General features: G+C 30.9%; 1 protein-coding gene across 3 annotated transcripts; it reads left to right on the top strand.

The window, feature by feature from the left end:
• Positions 1-8,399: 8,399 nt before the first annotated feature.
• On the top strand, positions 8,400-14,834 carry LOC142619864 (trehalose-phosphate phosphatase A-like). 3 transcript variants are annotated; one of them, XM_075793203.1, is made up of 14 exons: positions 8,400-8,537; positions 8,766-8,834; positions 11,516-11,562; positions 11,654-12,150; positions 12,249-12,389; positions 12,501-12,572; positions 12,711-12,836; positions 12,963-13,019; positions 13,128-13,229; positions 13,361-13,438; positions 13,561-13,630; positions 13,735-13,805; positions 13,884-13,976; positions 14,357-14,834. In XM_075793203.1, the coding sequence occupies exons 4-14, from the start codon at positions 11,857-11,859 to the stop codon at positions 14,408-14,410; spliced, it is 1,158 nt and encodes a 385-aa protein (XP_075649318.1). In that variant the 5' UTR covers positions 8,400-8,537; positions 8,766-8,834; positions 11,516-11,562; positions 11,654-11,856; the 3' UTR covers positions 14,411-14,834. The 3 variants fall into 3 exon arrangements, with proteins under 3 accessions (XP_075649318.1, XP_075649316.1, XP_075649317.1); XM_075793201.1 differs by having other exon boundaries at positions 12,963-13,229; XM_075793202.1 differs by lacking the exons at positions 8,400-8,537; positions 8,766-8,834 and adding an exon at positions 10,925-11,066 and having other exon boundaries at positions 12,963-13,229.
• Positions 14,835-16,112: the final 1,278 nt, after the last annotated feature.

Raw genomic sequence — 16,112 nt, 5'->3', positions numbered from 1 at the left:
TAATGTTATTGGAAAGACCTTGATCTATTTCAAGTTCCCTCCAAGGTCTCTCAACATGTGCTCCAACAAAATCCTAATCCGGATCATTTACTATAAAAACTGCTCCCATCTTTTGTGGAAAGGATAAATTGTGAACATAAAAACTCATCTTTGCTAGTAATAGCAAGGTTTTTTGCTTGTTATATCATAAGGATAAACAAAAGTGGGAATCAACCATCTTACATTCATATGATTTAGCATGATTGAATTAGTTTTAACCCACCCATAAAATAAAAAATAGATTTAACCAATATGATTTACATAGACTAATGTGAAGTTTCTTTAAATGTTTTTAACATAATTACAAATGGTTTATATGGGCCACGCCGTGGTTAATACTTAATAATGTTGGTTGAGGTGGTATCTGGTCTTGGATTAGGGCATACATACATATTGTGCAATGCCAAAATGCTAATTAATAATTTTTAATTCCAATTCCTAAATGACAGTGCTATGCTTATATTTTAATAAAATTGGTGTTGTAGAGATCTTCTCAAAAGATTGGTGTTTTAGAGAAATCTGCCTCGATCATAATTTCAGCTGCTAAAGTCACTACTTAAATGGATGGCTTAAGGTTGCCTTTGAGAACTTGGATATAGATTTTAAATTAATAGATTTCAAATTCATTGATTTTAAGAGTTATTTCAAATCTAATAAATTTCAAATAAATACCTTAAGGTTGTGTTTGAGAACTTAGATTTGAATTTTAAATTAATAGATTTCAAATCAAATCAATGGATTTTAAAAAATCTATTGATTTTATTAGGAGTTATTTCAAATTTAAGCATTTTGAAGGTTTAAAATCCTTAGTGGATTTGTTAAATCCAAATCCTTGACCTTTTTTAAACTTCCCAAATAAGTTATTTGGATTTTAATCACTCAAATTCAAATTCAAATCCAAATGCCCAAATCATGTCATCCAAATGCATCATAAGGGTATAGTTTATATATATATATTTTTAAAATTGGTAAAAAAGAAAAATGTAATTTAATTATTTAAAAACTTTTTATATTTTTAATAAAATATTAAAACTTTTTTTAAATATTCCATTACCAAAACACTCGTTTTCTGCGAACCAATTTTTTATTTACAAGAAAGGTTCAGGGCCTTTATAGTTTACGTAGCAAACATATAAACAACCATGTCAAAGTCAAACTTATTAGTTTATCTCCCTTCTTTAATGCTTGTTGGTTGTGTGTGTTTGTGTGTTTTTTTTTTTGCTTGTTGGTTGCGTTTCCACTGTCCAGAATACACTAGCAAACTGTGCATTAGCTCTTAAGCCAATTAAAGATACATAAATTCGGTAGCTGAAGGCATAGCTCTTGGTTGTTGTGTTAAGACTCTGATTCAGTCATAGATTTATTACACTCAACAACTTTCAGCCTTTTGAAAGTCATATACTATACAACTAGCCTAATAGAGTAATAGTCAAATGACACAATAATTTTATCATTTTAAATAATTATATTGATGTGATAAATTGCCAACAGAATAACTTCACTTTTATATGAACTCAAGTTACAAACATCATTGCCACCCACCAACAACAAAATGCCTCTTAAGCAATATCAGTAAAATAAAAAAAATTTTATTGTATCCTCAATTCCTCACAAGTCATACCTACTGATAAAAATAATGATATAATGGTATCATGCTACTTCATCAAAATAATTTTTGGTTGTTGAGGTATTTGTATCCACCTTGACGACTTGTGTGTTATACCAATATAAGTGATATTAGTATAGTGATATTAGACACAATATCACATCTACAAATTAAAAGTCATTGTAATAAGAAAGATGCTACGTTTACAATATTTTTACAACAAATTACAAGTGGTTAGCTGTTATTGGTTCAAAACACTAAGATTACTATTTTGCCCAAACAATAACAACAAAAAACAACTGCCACTTAGGATTTGTTGTAAACATATTGTGAAAATGTTATGGACATATCTTTTCTCTTGATAATAACTTAAAAGTGAGGGAAATTATTGTGTACTCTTGGAGTATCATAAATTTGTGTTTCCTCCTCTCACATGAATGGTGGGTCCCACTAATTAAATTCATGGTGGGACTCATCATTCATGTGAAAGGAGTATGCATTTATGGTATTTCGAGAATACCTAATAATTTTCATAAAAGTGATAAATTATTACATTAATAATTAGTTACAATAACATATAATTTTCAATTGCAAAAAATGTTTTAATACAAAACTGCCTTAAGAAAATTTGTTATAATAACTTAAATTGAAGAAATCGCTGTAATAACTTAGTACCAATTATTTTTTACAATCTATTACAATGAAAATTTCAAAGTAATAGTTTATTGCGATAAAAATATCATTTAATAACTAAATATGAATTATTTTATAATCTATTATAATAACAAGCATAAAACAAATATCTATTACAATAAAGATATCATAACAAAAACTTAAATTGTAAATACTACTACTAATCAAAAAATTTCAGATAACTATAAGTCTACAACTATTTCAGAATGTATGCATTTTTTCTTTCACTATAGAAATTGGTATGCAAGGCAATTTTACGCTTTTTGTGGAGCCCCCTTCTATGCAATAATAGAGCTGTTTTTCATTAAATAAAATAATTAAAACAAGTTGGATTTATTTATAACGGTTACACACTAATTAAATGAAATTCATTAACACAACTCTTTTTTTTGTACATTCACAACTTTTTTATACCTCATTTGTACTTATAGAGTTTATAAAACCTGATTTTTTAAAGTATAGTCGTACTTTTATTCAACTAAATGAAAATAGATTATACCAAACATACACAAAAATCGGTTGAACCAGTTCCTAGCCTGATGAACACCTACCCATTCCCCAATTCCTGTATTAAACCCACCTACCATTCCAATATATATATATATGTGCACAATAAACTGAGGGAACCAAACTAAATACATGTGATTTGTATGGAGCATAATATAGTAATAATAACAAAGGTGACCAACATATAAAGTGACGATTGAGCAATATAAATATATGTACTTCACCGCTTCACGTGAAACCATAAAAGACTATAAACAATGAAGCATAACTGTGCAACTTTGACGGGATGAATCAGTACCAAGGAAGTCAATTCCGTATCGGAGGCCGTACCGGTTTGGCCACTAGTACGATATATTTCAGATACCAATCAATACCGGTGTACCGTTTCGGGTTTACCGCTATTATATATATATATATATATATATATATATATATATATATATATATTATATACACACACCAAAATCTCTAGAACTATGTTTATAAGCATATAATATTTCACTTATATTATAGTAAATATAAAAATTTATCATAAAACATTACCTCAATTCTAAACAAATTATTCATAGTTTTAGACTTTAGTATCAATTAAAAGGAAAAAAAAAACACAATATAAAAAATAGAAAACTTAGTTATTCATTGCATACTAAGAAAACAAATAATACTAATAAGTTAATGTAAATAAGTTATCATTATGCCCTTACAAAAATTCAAAAATTACAAAACTTTAAAATAAAAAAAAAAAAACTTTTTTCTGTACCGGCCGGTACGCCCGGTATTACCCAAAATTGGCCGATATGGCTGGTATGCGACTGGTACGCCTGGTATTTTTTTCGGTACAAAATAGAAGTGTACCGGTACCGGTGCACTGGCCGGTACGGTATGTACCAGCCGCTACGGCCGGTACCGGTACGGTATCGACCACCTTGATCAGTACTCCTTCCAACCAATTTTCTCATAACTCACTATAATAAATAATAAAATTTTACCAGTATTTAGTTGAAAATTTGTATTGTAAATAATAAATAATTGGAAAAAATTTCTCTCCAAACTAATTTGGAGAGAAACCCTTTAAATTTTTCAAATATTTTTATATTGAGTGTAAAATTTAAAAATCTAACCGTTGGATTGCATGTTCTTATTATATTATTCATGCTTGCAAAATTTCAAGAAAATAAAAAATTAATTGCTAAGTCATCAAACAAATGTTAAAATTTCAAGTTTTTGTAATCTAAAATTTTGTATAAAAAATAAGTTCATTGATCAAATAGTAAATAAAATCAAATTTGAACGAAATTTGATATGCATGTTAAAAACATAAGGAACATGAAATTCAACGGTTAGATTTTCAAAATTTACACCTAAAAAAAAGATATATGATAAGTTTGAAGGATTTCTCTCCAAACTAGTTTGGAGAGAAACTTTGTTTTAAATAATTTCATGGTTTTGCGTTCTTCCTTGTCAATTTATCATCATTACTCACATTATGTTTCTACTTTATGTGAGTCACATGGTAAGAACTATGATATATGTAGGTTTCACTGAATTTCGCAGTGCAGTGTGAAATAATACAATTGAGCATCAAAATACAAAACTAGTGTGTCCTGAATAATTTTAATTAAGTCATTAAACATTAGTAATTGGTGTATCACATATTTCTTTCTAACTTTTTAAGGGAGAAGATTAAATCAAATATGGAAGATATATGTTTAACATTGAAAATGCAGTCACGTATAAGTCAGTTAAAAAAATGACTTATTTATTTGTTTTTGTTATTTCCTAATGCAATAAACAGAATATATTCCCCCTGAACAAAAACATAATAACAACAATAAAACCGAATAAATTCCCCCTAAATAGAAACATAATAACAATAGTTAACAAAAGTCATATTTATAACATTAATTATTACGGTTGTAGATGCATTAGGAAAGTTGAAAACACATTTGTAATATTTTTAGGCAAAAACATCATTTTAGTCCTTACATTTTAAGGTCACAATAAAATTTAGTCCCTTCCATTAACTTATTAATAGAAATGCTTTTGTGACAAACGGCTTACATAGCTAGCAGCATACATGGCTAGTAAAACAATAAAAATACATTTAATTATTATTTTAAAAAGCCACAAATTTAAAAAAAAAAATCACATCTAAAAAATAAAATAAAATAATTGAAGGGCGTGAACTAAAAAAATTTCACCAGACTTTCTTACACTTTCTTTGCAACCAAACACAACCTAAATTTCAAACCCAAATTTTTTTTTTTTTAATTCTTTTTAATTTTGTCCTCTTGTTTTTCTCATCTATGACTGAAACTCATTTTGTATTTCGTTTTCCATTTTGGTTGATATAATGGGTTGGTTTTGTTTTAGTTGTGAGAAATCTTTGATTTGTGCTCGGGTTTACGAAGTGGGTTTAGGCCTTTGGGTCACTGTTAGTATTTGTGTTTGCTTCTTCCTCACCTTCTTTGTCCGACCTTCTATGTTGTTGGAGACGTTGAGCTCTTGGGTTGGGTCCACTTGGTATTCTTTAAGCATATGGATGGTTTGGGTTTTTTGTTTGAATGACTTTTTCAGTGGGTTTTCTTATTTCTTTGATGTGGGTTTACAAATGAAAATATGAAATTTCTTTGGCTGGGTCCGGTTTGCAGAGAAGGTATTAGATGCTGACGGGTCATTTTAATTATAGTTTTAGTAGCCATTCTCATCATCAACTTTACCACCTGTATAAACCGTTTGTCATGTAAATATTTTTGTTAGTGATTTAACAGTAAGAATCAAATTAATTGTATATTAAACAAAATAGAGACTAAATTAACCGTTACCAAAATATAAGACCAAATTGGCTCTTACTTTAAAATATAGATACTAAAATAGTGTTTTGGCTGTATTTTATTTTTATTTTATTTTTTATAAAAAAGAAAAAAAAGCCCTTCCCAATAAAAAAGCTAACCAGTATAAAAAGCAAGTCTTGCTCTGACTTTGACCACGTTTTACGGGGTTGAAATGGAAGATTTCGCCGTGGGTTCCAAAACTAAACGAACCGTCACTGGGCCCCACCTACCCACTTAATTAATTAATATCACACGTACAGATCTAAAACAAAAAGGGCTTTAGTTTTTCTCAAACTTTGTTTTGGGTTCTTTGCTCATTTCCCATTTGTTTCTGATGTCACTTCACCAGTCAGCAATACATAGCATCTTTGACAATGTAAAATTAACAATGTCATCTCTCCCCTGTTCACCTAAAAAACCATTAAAGAAGGTTCCTATCTCCAACTCAGCTCTGTCCCACCAAATCTCCACAAGTCTACCCTGCATTCAATCTCTATAAAATAATCACAGCATAGTCACGTACGCTTGACGTGGTGACTACTCTATACATATAAATATTTATAAAGTATTGAACAGTAAGACTTGGGGATTAAGTTATTACAAGAGTACTTTATGTATGTACATTTAAATTAAATTATAGTAAAATTTTATCTCAGTTTAAAAAATAAGAAAATACTCCTATAAAATAAGTAAATATTAATACTTGAAAAAAAATCATAATTAACTTTTTTCCATTTTATGAAAAATAAAACTTTAAAGATTTGGGGTTTTTTTTTTTTAAAGAAAAGAAAAGGAAATTAAAAAGCAAAGAAAGGGACGTAGAGCCACTTGTGAAGGGTTGAAAAGGACGAAACAGTCAGACACATCCAACACGCATACGTGGGAGGGCCCTGTGAAAGACGTGTCCCAAGTCAGACCCGAGTCGATCACACGTGTCTTGACGCGCTTTGGCCTCCAATATTCCGCTCTGCCACGTCTACCTCCTCTTTCCAAGATACTCCCCCAAATTCAAAAAGTTACAGCAGCCCCCCCTTTCCTCTTATTATAATTGGTACTTTTGGCTTTATCATTAAAAACCTCCCAACCAATCAAAACTACCCATTTTCTTAATACTAGATATCAGTCAATTTCAACATGTCCACGTACTTCTTCTTTTTTTATTTTACTTTTTTTCCTTCTCACACGTGGGAAAACTAGAAAAAGTAATATTGGAGATACTCTCAGTTTTATTAGACCATAGTTATCAAAGACAAACCCAATACTTGGAGTTATGGGCTCAAAAATATAAAATTTTTTTTAGAGGTAATTATAATATGCTGTTGAGTTTCAATTTTTTCCTCCTTAGACTTTCAAGTATTTTGTATATGAAAAAGTATCAATTTAACTACAAGACATATGACAATTTTTTTAAAAAAAAAACTTCAAATAAGCATTCATTTATAAAATACTTGAAAGTTAATTTATAAAGTTAATTTTTTTTTGGGTGTCTTGCTGTTTAGCTACTTAGACCCTTTCTCTTTTTTCTTTTTTTTTTATTTTTTTTTTAAACTTTTTTTTGGTATCTTGTGTGTTGTTAGATGTGTGTGGGTGTTCACACTTAGACTAGTTAGAATCGGCTTATGAATTTTTTTTATTTTTTTATTTATTTTTTGTTTGCCTTGTGTGGGTTTGTTTTGAGGTGTTGTTTGGGCTTAAGTTTATTATTAGTAAATTTTGTTGTTGAGCTTGTTAAATTTATTTCAGATTTTAGATCAAAGAAAATTTTAATAGCCTTTAAAAAGATCAATAATATTGTTGAAAGGGGCAAAGTGCAAATTTATGGAAACAAATTGATAAAATTAATACACACACACATATATATATATATACACACACAAAAAAAAAATTGAAAAAATTTGGGGGCACTATCCCCACGCTCAAGTATAGTTCTGTCCTTGATTTTTATAAATTATTGTATTACTAGTAATAAAAAAATAATTTATACATTTATTTATACATAATAAAACTTAAATACAATTCACGACTACAAATAAGCTAAGAGTTTTGTAGTTCAATTCATATCTTTTTATATTTGCAAGGGGAACAGTCAAGATTCAAATCACTTGTTAATACAATTTATGATTATTAAAAATTAAAAACTTTTATTATTCAATTCATATATTTTTGTATTTCTAAACGAAATTCAAATTCACCTTATATTTCCAACATTTTTATCTATACATATACATTTAACCCTCTTAAAATGACTTTTAATATGACTTTATATAGGTGAAACGTATAAAACCACCTCAACTTATTGATACAATTTATTTTTGTAATTCAATTCGCATCTCCTTGTATTTCTAACGAAAACAACAAGATTCAAATTCACTTAGATATTTTCAACATTTTTGTCTATAAATTTACTATCTTCACATTACTTTTTATAGGTGAAAAGAATGAGGTCAGCTGAAAATAGTAGTAAACTGACAGTATCTAATAAGTTTCCTAAAGCAATGGGATTGAATTTATAAAAAAAAAAAAAAAAAAGACCAGAAAACTCTAACCACGCCCGGAAAACAGCGCGTGGGTTGTAAAAGACCGTGGAGATTTGGTGATGTTTCCCAATAGAACAACCAACCGCGCAGGCTGGCTCAGAGTCAGAGTTCCTTTGCAAACACGTATTTGTATTTTGTATTGTCAATTCCCTTCTCTATATATACTCCTCTCTCTATTTTAAGGTTTTCTTTCATTTTCCTCAATATTCTCTCTCTCACATACACACATTCATTGGTTTTGGCATCGATTTTGCGCTTGATTCTTGTTCCTCGTTCTCTGCGAATCAACTGGGTCTTTCTTCTACCACTCTCTTTCCTCAGGTTAAATGAATCTTTCTTTTTCTCTCTTTTGCTAGTTTGGTTTCAAAAGAAAAAAAAAAAAAAAAAAAACTTCTCTGTGAGAGAACCCATTAAACAAGATTGAGTTTTGTTTTTTTTTTTTGTCAACAAAAACTGCCTCAGCTGGTCTAATGCCTACGTGGGCATTGCTTGCTTTTTGTGGTCTTGGTTTGTATTGAAAAAAGTCTTGTTGTTTTTTGGGTTTTGAAGGGTTGAATATTTGCAATTTGGAGATTGGTGGGTTGGTTCTTGATTGGAGCTTCTTCTTTCTAAAGTCAGGTACGTTTGTGGGTTTTTGTGTGTGTGTGTGTGTGTGTGTTTATTTGAAGGGTCTCATTCAGTTTTCCACACAATGCTGTTTGGAATAGAGTTTGGTTACCTTTTTGTTGATTATGGGTTCTTTGCCTTTTTAAAGTTTTTATTTTTTTGAGCTAATGATAATATGGTTCTTGTTATTGTATTTTTTTTTTTTTTTTGTTTCAATGTTACTTTTGGTAAGGACATAGAATCTTGTTTGTTAGAATTTGGATTCTATGCGAATTTGATTTTGAATTAGACCCCAAGTTTAAATTTTTGATGAGAAATTATGAATTGGGTCCTTTTTGCTCTGGTTTTCCTTTATTTATTTATTTTTTCAAAAGTAGCTTTATCTTATTTCTGGGTATTTTGGGTTTCATTCTTTTCCTTATCCACGAACACAAATATTTGGTGTATGTGTGTATGTATTATTCTTTGGTCGCCTTGTATAATGAATGGTTAATTCAGTTTTTTTTTTTTTCAGTTCTGTCCTGCAATATTGTCGACATTGATTCTAATTAGTCTGCCTCATAGCTGTTTATAAAGTTGATGTGAAATCTTAGTTTGTTTTCATCTTTGATTTTTCTAGTCAAACTTTTTTGGCAACTACTGTTTGTTAATGGATCATATCGCGTCTATTCAATTCGACGTGGTGTTGAACTATTCTAAACCAGAAAAAAGAAAAAGAAAAAAAAAGAAACCGATCCTTATTCATAGATATATATATATATATATATATATATATATATATATATATATATATATATATATATATATATACGTGTACATATGATTTTTGACAAGTAATCCTTATTCATAATGGAAATATTGACCTTAAATTCACTAATTATTCTGTCATGCCAAGAAGATGACAGGGAAGATTGATCAATACATGGTTGCAAAAATAGTATTTTTAAAAAAATTTGGAAATTTTTGTGTTTCTTTCTGGTGGTCACAGTGGATATGGGGATAGCTACAGAAGGATGTGATGTCTGAATTTTTCAAAATTTTCTTTTGGCAGTTATGTTGGTTTATTTCATTGCAGAATCTTTATCTGCTGGGTCCATATGTTTAATTATTTCCTTGCTCTGCTTTGTAGGCCCATAATGTGTGGTTGCATATGGTATTGTTTCCTCTCCACTATGTGGGGTAGAACTTAGAAGAGCCTTTTATTGTATACAACTACCTCACCTATTGCCCATATTTTCTGTACCAAATATAGGTTCTCTGGACTGGTCTCTTTCACTGTAGAATATTTATATTTTTCTCTGCTATATATACTCACAATTTTCAATTTTCTAGCATCCACATGTTTTCTAATTTTTCTGTTTAGCATAGGTTATTTATAGTACTTTCGTCTACAGTGAAAGATATGCATGACATATGTGCTTACAGTTTTTACATATTTTTCCTGTTGAACTTCTTTTTCTTTATGATATTATTAACATACCGGGCCCTTGATTTTTGAGTTTCTGCAAGTTGAGTTTGAAAAGAATTGTGATTGTGACAATTTAAGTTTACCCACGACCATGATGCATGCTGCAATGAAATTTTCTCTGCTTTTATATTTGGTCTATAATTTTAGTAAGGTTTACATCTGAGCAAGCATTCTTTTCATCAGGTTCATTATCAACATCACAATCTTCATCTTTGTAATCAACTAAGGTTTTTTCCAACCCATTGATTGACACTTCTGGCATAACAAACTCACAGTTAAAAGAATGTTTTTTTTTTTTTTTCCTGAATTCTAGTTCATTTCAAAGCTAAGCAAACAAGTGCCACTGTTTGAAGTAAAAAATTGGAAACAAATGCTTCTATTTGTTTTTCGTAAATTATTCATGTATTCAGTGGGTCTTGACCTCAGGACCTCACATTCGAAAACATGTGCCATTAGTTTGTAGTGAAATATCATTACTGAAGATGACTCACAAAGTTGAGATTTGTATATATAACTAATTCCAGTAGCTGCTACAAAATTTTAATCCCCTTAAATTTAACTGCTTTGAAAAAAACTGAGGACTATAATTTTTATTTATATCAAAGCCCTTATCTTTGGAACTAACTTCATTTAGTTGGAAGGAGACTAAACAACAAAAGTAAGCATAGTGAGTGAGAGGCCACATAAAGTAGAAACACATACTTCTTCATTTTACACTTATTCACTACCAAATTCATGAACGTGTATACATTATCCCTGAGGCAAGCATATGCACTGTAAGCTTTTGTTTTGGCTTTCTTTAAGTCAAAATTTTATGCAGTTATGTTTTAGACTTCCAAAGATTTTTCCAAGAAATTGTGACTTTTTTTATAATCTATTGAATTGAGTGGTTCTAGTTCTCTTTTGTTTGGCATGGCTTCATTCAAAGAATCTTTGGCATCCTTGCCACATGATTATTAATCTGGCAACACCAGTTACTATGAAATCCTTCGCTTTTGTGTGTCTCTCTCTTAACTTTTCTTAATCAATTGATTGTTAGTAAATGTTAGGTAAGGCATATTTAATTTTTTATATTGCTACAATAAATGCAATGTGGAATCTATGTCTATAATTTCTTTAGATTTGTAACAACCACAATTCTTAGGTGTTCTGTGGTTGCACTAGAAGGCTGGGAATTTTCTCCTCATGCTAAATCATTCTCTTAATCTAAAATCCTTTTTTGCAGATAACAGTCTGTCATCTCATTCATATGATTTCTAGGGACATGATAAGGTGCACAAAGTTAACCCAGGCTCTGTTTAACTAATATTCTGACATTGCAGTTTCAATTGCTTTGCAATTAACACACTTTTTTGATCATTAGATTTCAAGAGCCCTGTGCTTGATGGACTGCTCGCCAAGTATTAGTGATAAGAAGCAACTGAAGAAATGGTTTTTTATTGATAAAAGGGTTGGGTGAAGAAGATATCTGAGATTAATCTGTTGCCTTGCATCTGTATAAAATCACTCTGCCGTTAAATTTTACATAGTTTTTGCATTATAAGTTGTGCTACAAATCTGGATCCGATGGACCTGAAGTCAAATCATACTGCTCCTGTTCTTACTGATCCTGCACCAATAAACAAGTCAAGACTAGGTGTTTCCAGTATGTTGCCTTATTCTCATACAGCAGCTACAGCTTACTCTGCAGGCCTTTTCCTGACAATCCCTAGGAAGAAGACCGGAATACTTGATGATGTTCGCTCTAGCAGTTGGCTGGATGCCATGAAATCATCATCTCCTCCTCATAAGATAAAAACCAAGGATGTCAACAATGATTATGCGTTGTCCGATGCTGATGTTGCTTACAACACCTGGCTGGTATTTTTTATTACCTCTTTTTTTTTTTTGTCTTTTGGATTTTTTCTTTCGAGAATTTCTTGTTTATGCATTTCTCTGCACCCATTTCAACTTTGCAGGTTAAGTATCCATCTGCAATTGCGTCTTTTGAGCAAATTGCAAACCATGCAAAGGGAAAGAGAATAGCATTGTTTCTGGATTATGATGGGACTCTTTCACCAATTGTAGATAACCCTGATTGTGCCTTCATGTCTGATGCTGTAAGAATCTCTTCTCATTCTTAACATATATGAAAATTTTCATTTGAAAATTATATTTTTCTCTCTTTTTTCCTCCATCATTTGGTCATTCTTACTTGCAACCTTTTTCAGATGCGTGCTGTTGTAAAAAAGGTAGCAAAATATTTTCCAACAGCAATAATTAGTGGAAGAAGCCGTGACAAGGTATAATTGATTGGCTTCTATATAAATGTCTATCTCAATAACATCGTCCTCTGCAATTATTCATTTATTTACATTTAAATATTCTTCTTTGGTGGTCTTTGAGTTTGACAATTGTTTCCTGCAATCCTATGCGTTCAGGTATATGATTTTGTAGGACTAACAGAACTCTATTATGCGGGTAGTCATGGGATGGACATCATGGGCCCTGTTAGACAATCTATATCTGGTGACCACCCAAATTGTATTAGGTCGACAGATGAGCAGGTAATTGGCTAATATATATTTTATCTTGCATCCATATGTCTCTCTCTCTCTCTCTCTGACACACACACACACAGACACATCAAGATATATATATTTGATTGATTATTTATCTGATTGTGATTATAGGGCAAGGAAGTTAATTTGTTCCAGCCTGCTGGTAAATTTTTACCAATGATCAATGAGGTATGTAAATGTCTTGTCCGTAATTGTCTATTAGGAGTGCTAGAAAGCTGTTCCAATCTTTCAGTATCTCTCATAATACAGCAGTCTGACTTTTTAATGTTTGAGCAGGTTTTTAGATCCCTTGTTGAAAGTACCAAAGATATTATAGGAGCAAAAGTTGAGAACAATAAGTTCTGTGTGTCTGTACATTACCGTAATGTAGACGAGAAGGTATGGCTTTTTACCAAGCAGACACTTTTTGATTTTTTGTTCAGTTGCTTGTACTATTTACTTATTTGGAGGGAATTATATTTGCTGATTTATGTACTCTTTTGTTGGAACTTTTGAATTTTTATATCCAGAATTGGAATGTAGTAGCTCAATGTGTCAATGATGTTCTGAAAGACTATCCACTTTTACGATTGACTCATGGTCGAAAGGTATTCTTTAGAGCCAACATCCAACCTGATCAAATTTGATTTATTTTTTTTCTTGAATATTCTGCTCGAGCCAGGAAGCCTTATATGCCTTTAATTTTTGTTGAATTTACCTCATGTTTTAGGTTTTAGAGGTCCGCCCTGTAATCGATTGGGATAAGGGGAAGGCTGTGACATTTTTACTGGAATCACTTGGTGAGTTATTTTTGGCTATGGATGTGAACTCAATCCATTGTTTAATACATTTTGCAGATCTATGATTCCCATCCACTCTGTGTAACATGAAAAAATTGTTCTAGGTTTAAGCAACTGCGATGATGTGCTCCCAATATACGTTGGAGATGACCGGACAGACGAGGATGCATTTAAGGTAATATCTAACTTACCTTAAAGTTAATGCTCTTAGGAGTCTTGAATTGTATAACAAATCAAATTGAACTTGTCATAGGTTTTAAGAGAGGGAAATCAAGGTTATGGCATTTTAGTCTCTTCTGCGCCAAAGGAAAGCAATGCAGTTTACTCTTTGAGGGACCCATCAGAGGTACACTTTTTTTTGTTTATCTAATATATTTCCTATCATCTTTGGTATCAGAGATGCTTAATACTTTATTATGAAATTATTAACATCCATCATACATTATAAAATAGATTATAGTTACAATATTTTCTATAAACTTTACATTTTGAGAAACTGGCTCTTTCTTTGGGAATGGTGAACATATATACTTTGAATAGTTTGCATTGTGCTACTACTTCAATTGCATAGCACTCTTACTTTGCAATCAATTAGCATGCTTATCTAGGTTGATGACTTGATGCTGCCATTTTGATTACATCACCTCCTGTTTTAATGAACATAACCTTAATTTTTTGTTTTTTTTTTTCGGGGGGGTTTAACCATGGTATTTTTCTGGTATGCAGGTCATGGAATTTCTCAAGTCACTGGTGGCGTGCAAAAACTCAAGTGCGCTATGAATATTTTATGGAGTAGAATAAAAAGAAGAAGAAATTCATCTGACATACATATACGATAAAGACAGCCTACTGCTACTACTACTACTACTACATGTTTTGAGTTTTCTAGAGAATATACGAAGAGGTTTCGGAGCATATTTTCATAGAAAACTTATTTCAGTGAGCAGTGTTGGTCCATAGTTAATTTCTGCCAAAGCTTCTTGTCTTAATGTATATTCCTTCTTTGCTCTAATTATCTTTCCCATTTTTGGCACTAAGGATGCCTTCATATGCTCAAATATGAGTCTGTATCAATCATTTCTTTTTTCCCCTTCAGTTTTGGTCTGTACATGTACATCTCCTATGGGGGTATGTATAGAATCCTTAAACCTTAATCATTTGTTAATTCTTTTAAATATAAAAATATATTTAAATGTTCAGAAAATTATCTTGGCTATCAATTTCAAGCATATGTTAGACCCCTTTTGCTGTCCAGCTCATTGCTGACCAAACATTTTTTGTAGATTTCTATGTAGAACTTTGGAACCTTTTGGTTCTTGTGGCATGGATATTCTCAACATGATGGAAATTTAGCCAGCCACAATCTCAACCAAGCATCAGCTTTTTTCATATTTAAGGCCAATAATTTCTAATGTCATGTGATAAGGTTGTGTGTCACCATCAATATTCCCTTGCGCCTAATTCTACACAATGCTAGAGATTTTTTTATACTGTCAGATATTGAAGTACTTTCAGTTTAAATGAGAATCAGTGATTGCAATATCAGCTGCTAATAGTCCTTTTGAGATCTAGTACCACACTCATTTATTCTAGTAAAGCAAAATGATTTTCTTAACTAAAATTCATTTCCCCACAATGAAAAAAAAAAAAAAAAAAAAGGCATTGCAATTTGCACCCCATAATGATTTAGATCCCAAACCCTCTTCCTGAAGAGAAGGAAAGATTCCATTTTACTACAAAGACAGTATTATACAAGCCACTACTTCAATCACAGCATCTCAGCTCAGTTGTAGGAGTTGCTTGTAGATAGGGATGGGAAAAATTTTCAGCCTCAACTTGACCAGCCCCATCTAGTCTAATAACCTTGGTTTTTTCCCAATAAAAGATGAGATATATAGGGATGAATGCGCCTTTCTGGCTCGTTCCGTATTGCGACAATAACAATAACAATAACCATGCCTAGTCTTAAAATTTGGGGTCCATTATGTGTGCATATAATTATTATTTTAATTATATATAAATTTAAATTAGCCAAAATTTTCTTCTAAACCAGTTTGAAGGAAAGTTTATTCAACCTACTATATGACAACTTAATATATATGACTTGGTTCAAATGATTTAATGAATTATGTAATTTAATTTACTTGAATAGTCTTATGATTTACCACGTAATGAGTTGAAATAGATTTCTCCAACCTGATTTGGAGGAAAAACTTTTTATTTAAATTATTAAAAAATATTATTTATTTATTTATACATATTCTATTACTATTTCTAACATCTTCCATAACCTCTCTCTCTCTCTCTCATCTGAGTCATATCGGTGTTGGAGCGATTTCATTGAGGATGGCAAAAATGTCTTCATCTTGTTTTGCTCGTATTCCGCACATGTTTCCTTGTGCCAAAGAGACAACATGATGGAATAAGATATATACAATCCGACCATCAAAATAAAAATAATTATAATAACATAATGTCGTAG

This window comes from Castanea sativa, chromosome 12 (assembly GCF_040712315.1).
Source record: "Castanea sativa cultivar Marrone di Chiusa Pesio chromosome 12, ASM4071231v1".
Taxonomy (NCBI): Eukaryota; Viridiplantae; Streptophyta; class Magnoliopsida; order Fagales; family Fagaceae; genus Castanea; species Castanea sativa.
The sequence above is the reverse complement of the archived record's forward strand: the minus strand, read 5'-3'. Positions and strand labels throughout refer to the sequence as shown.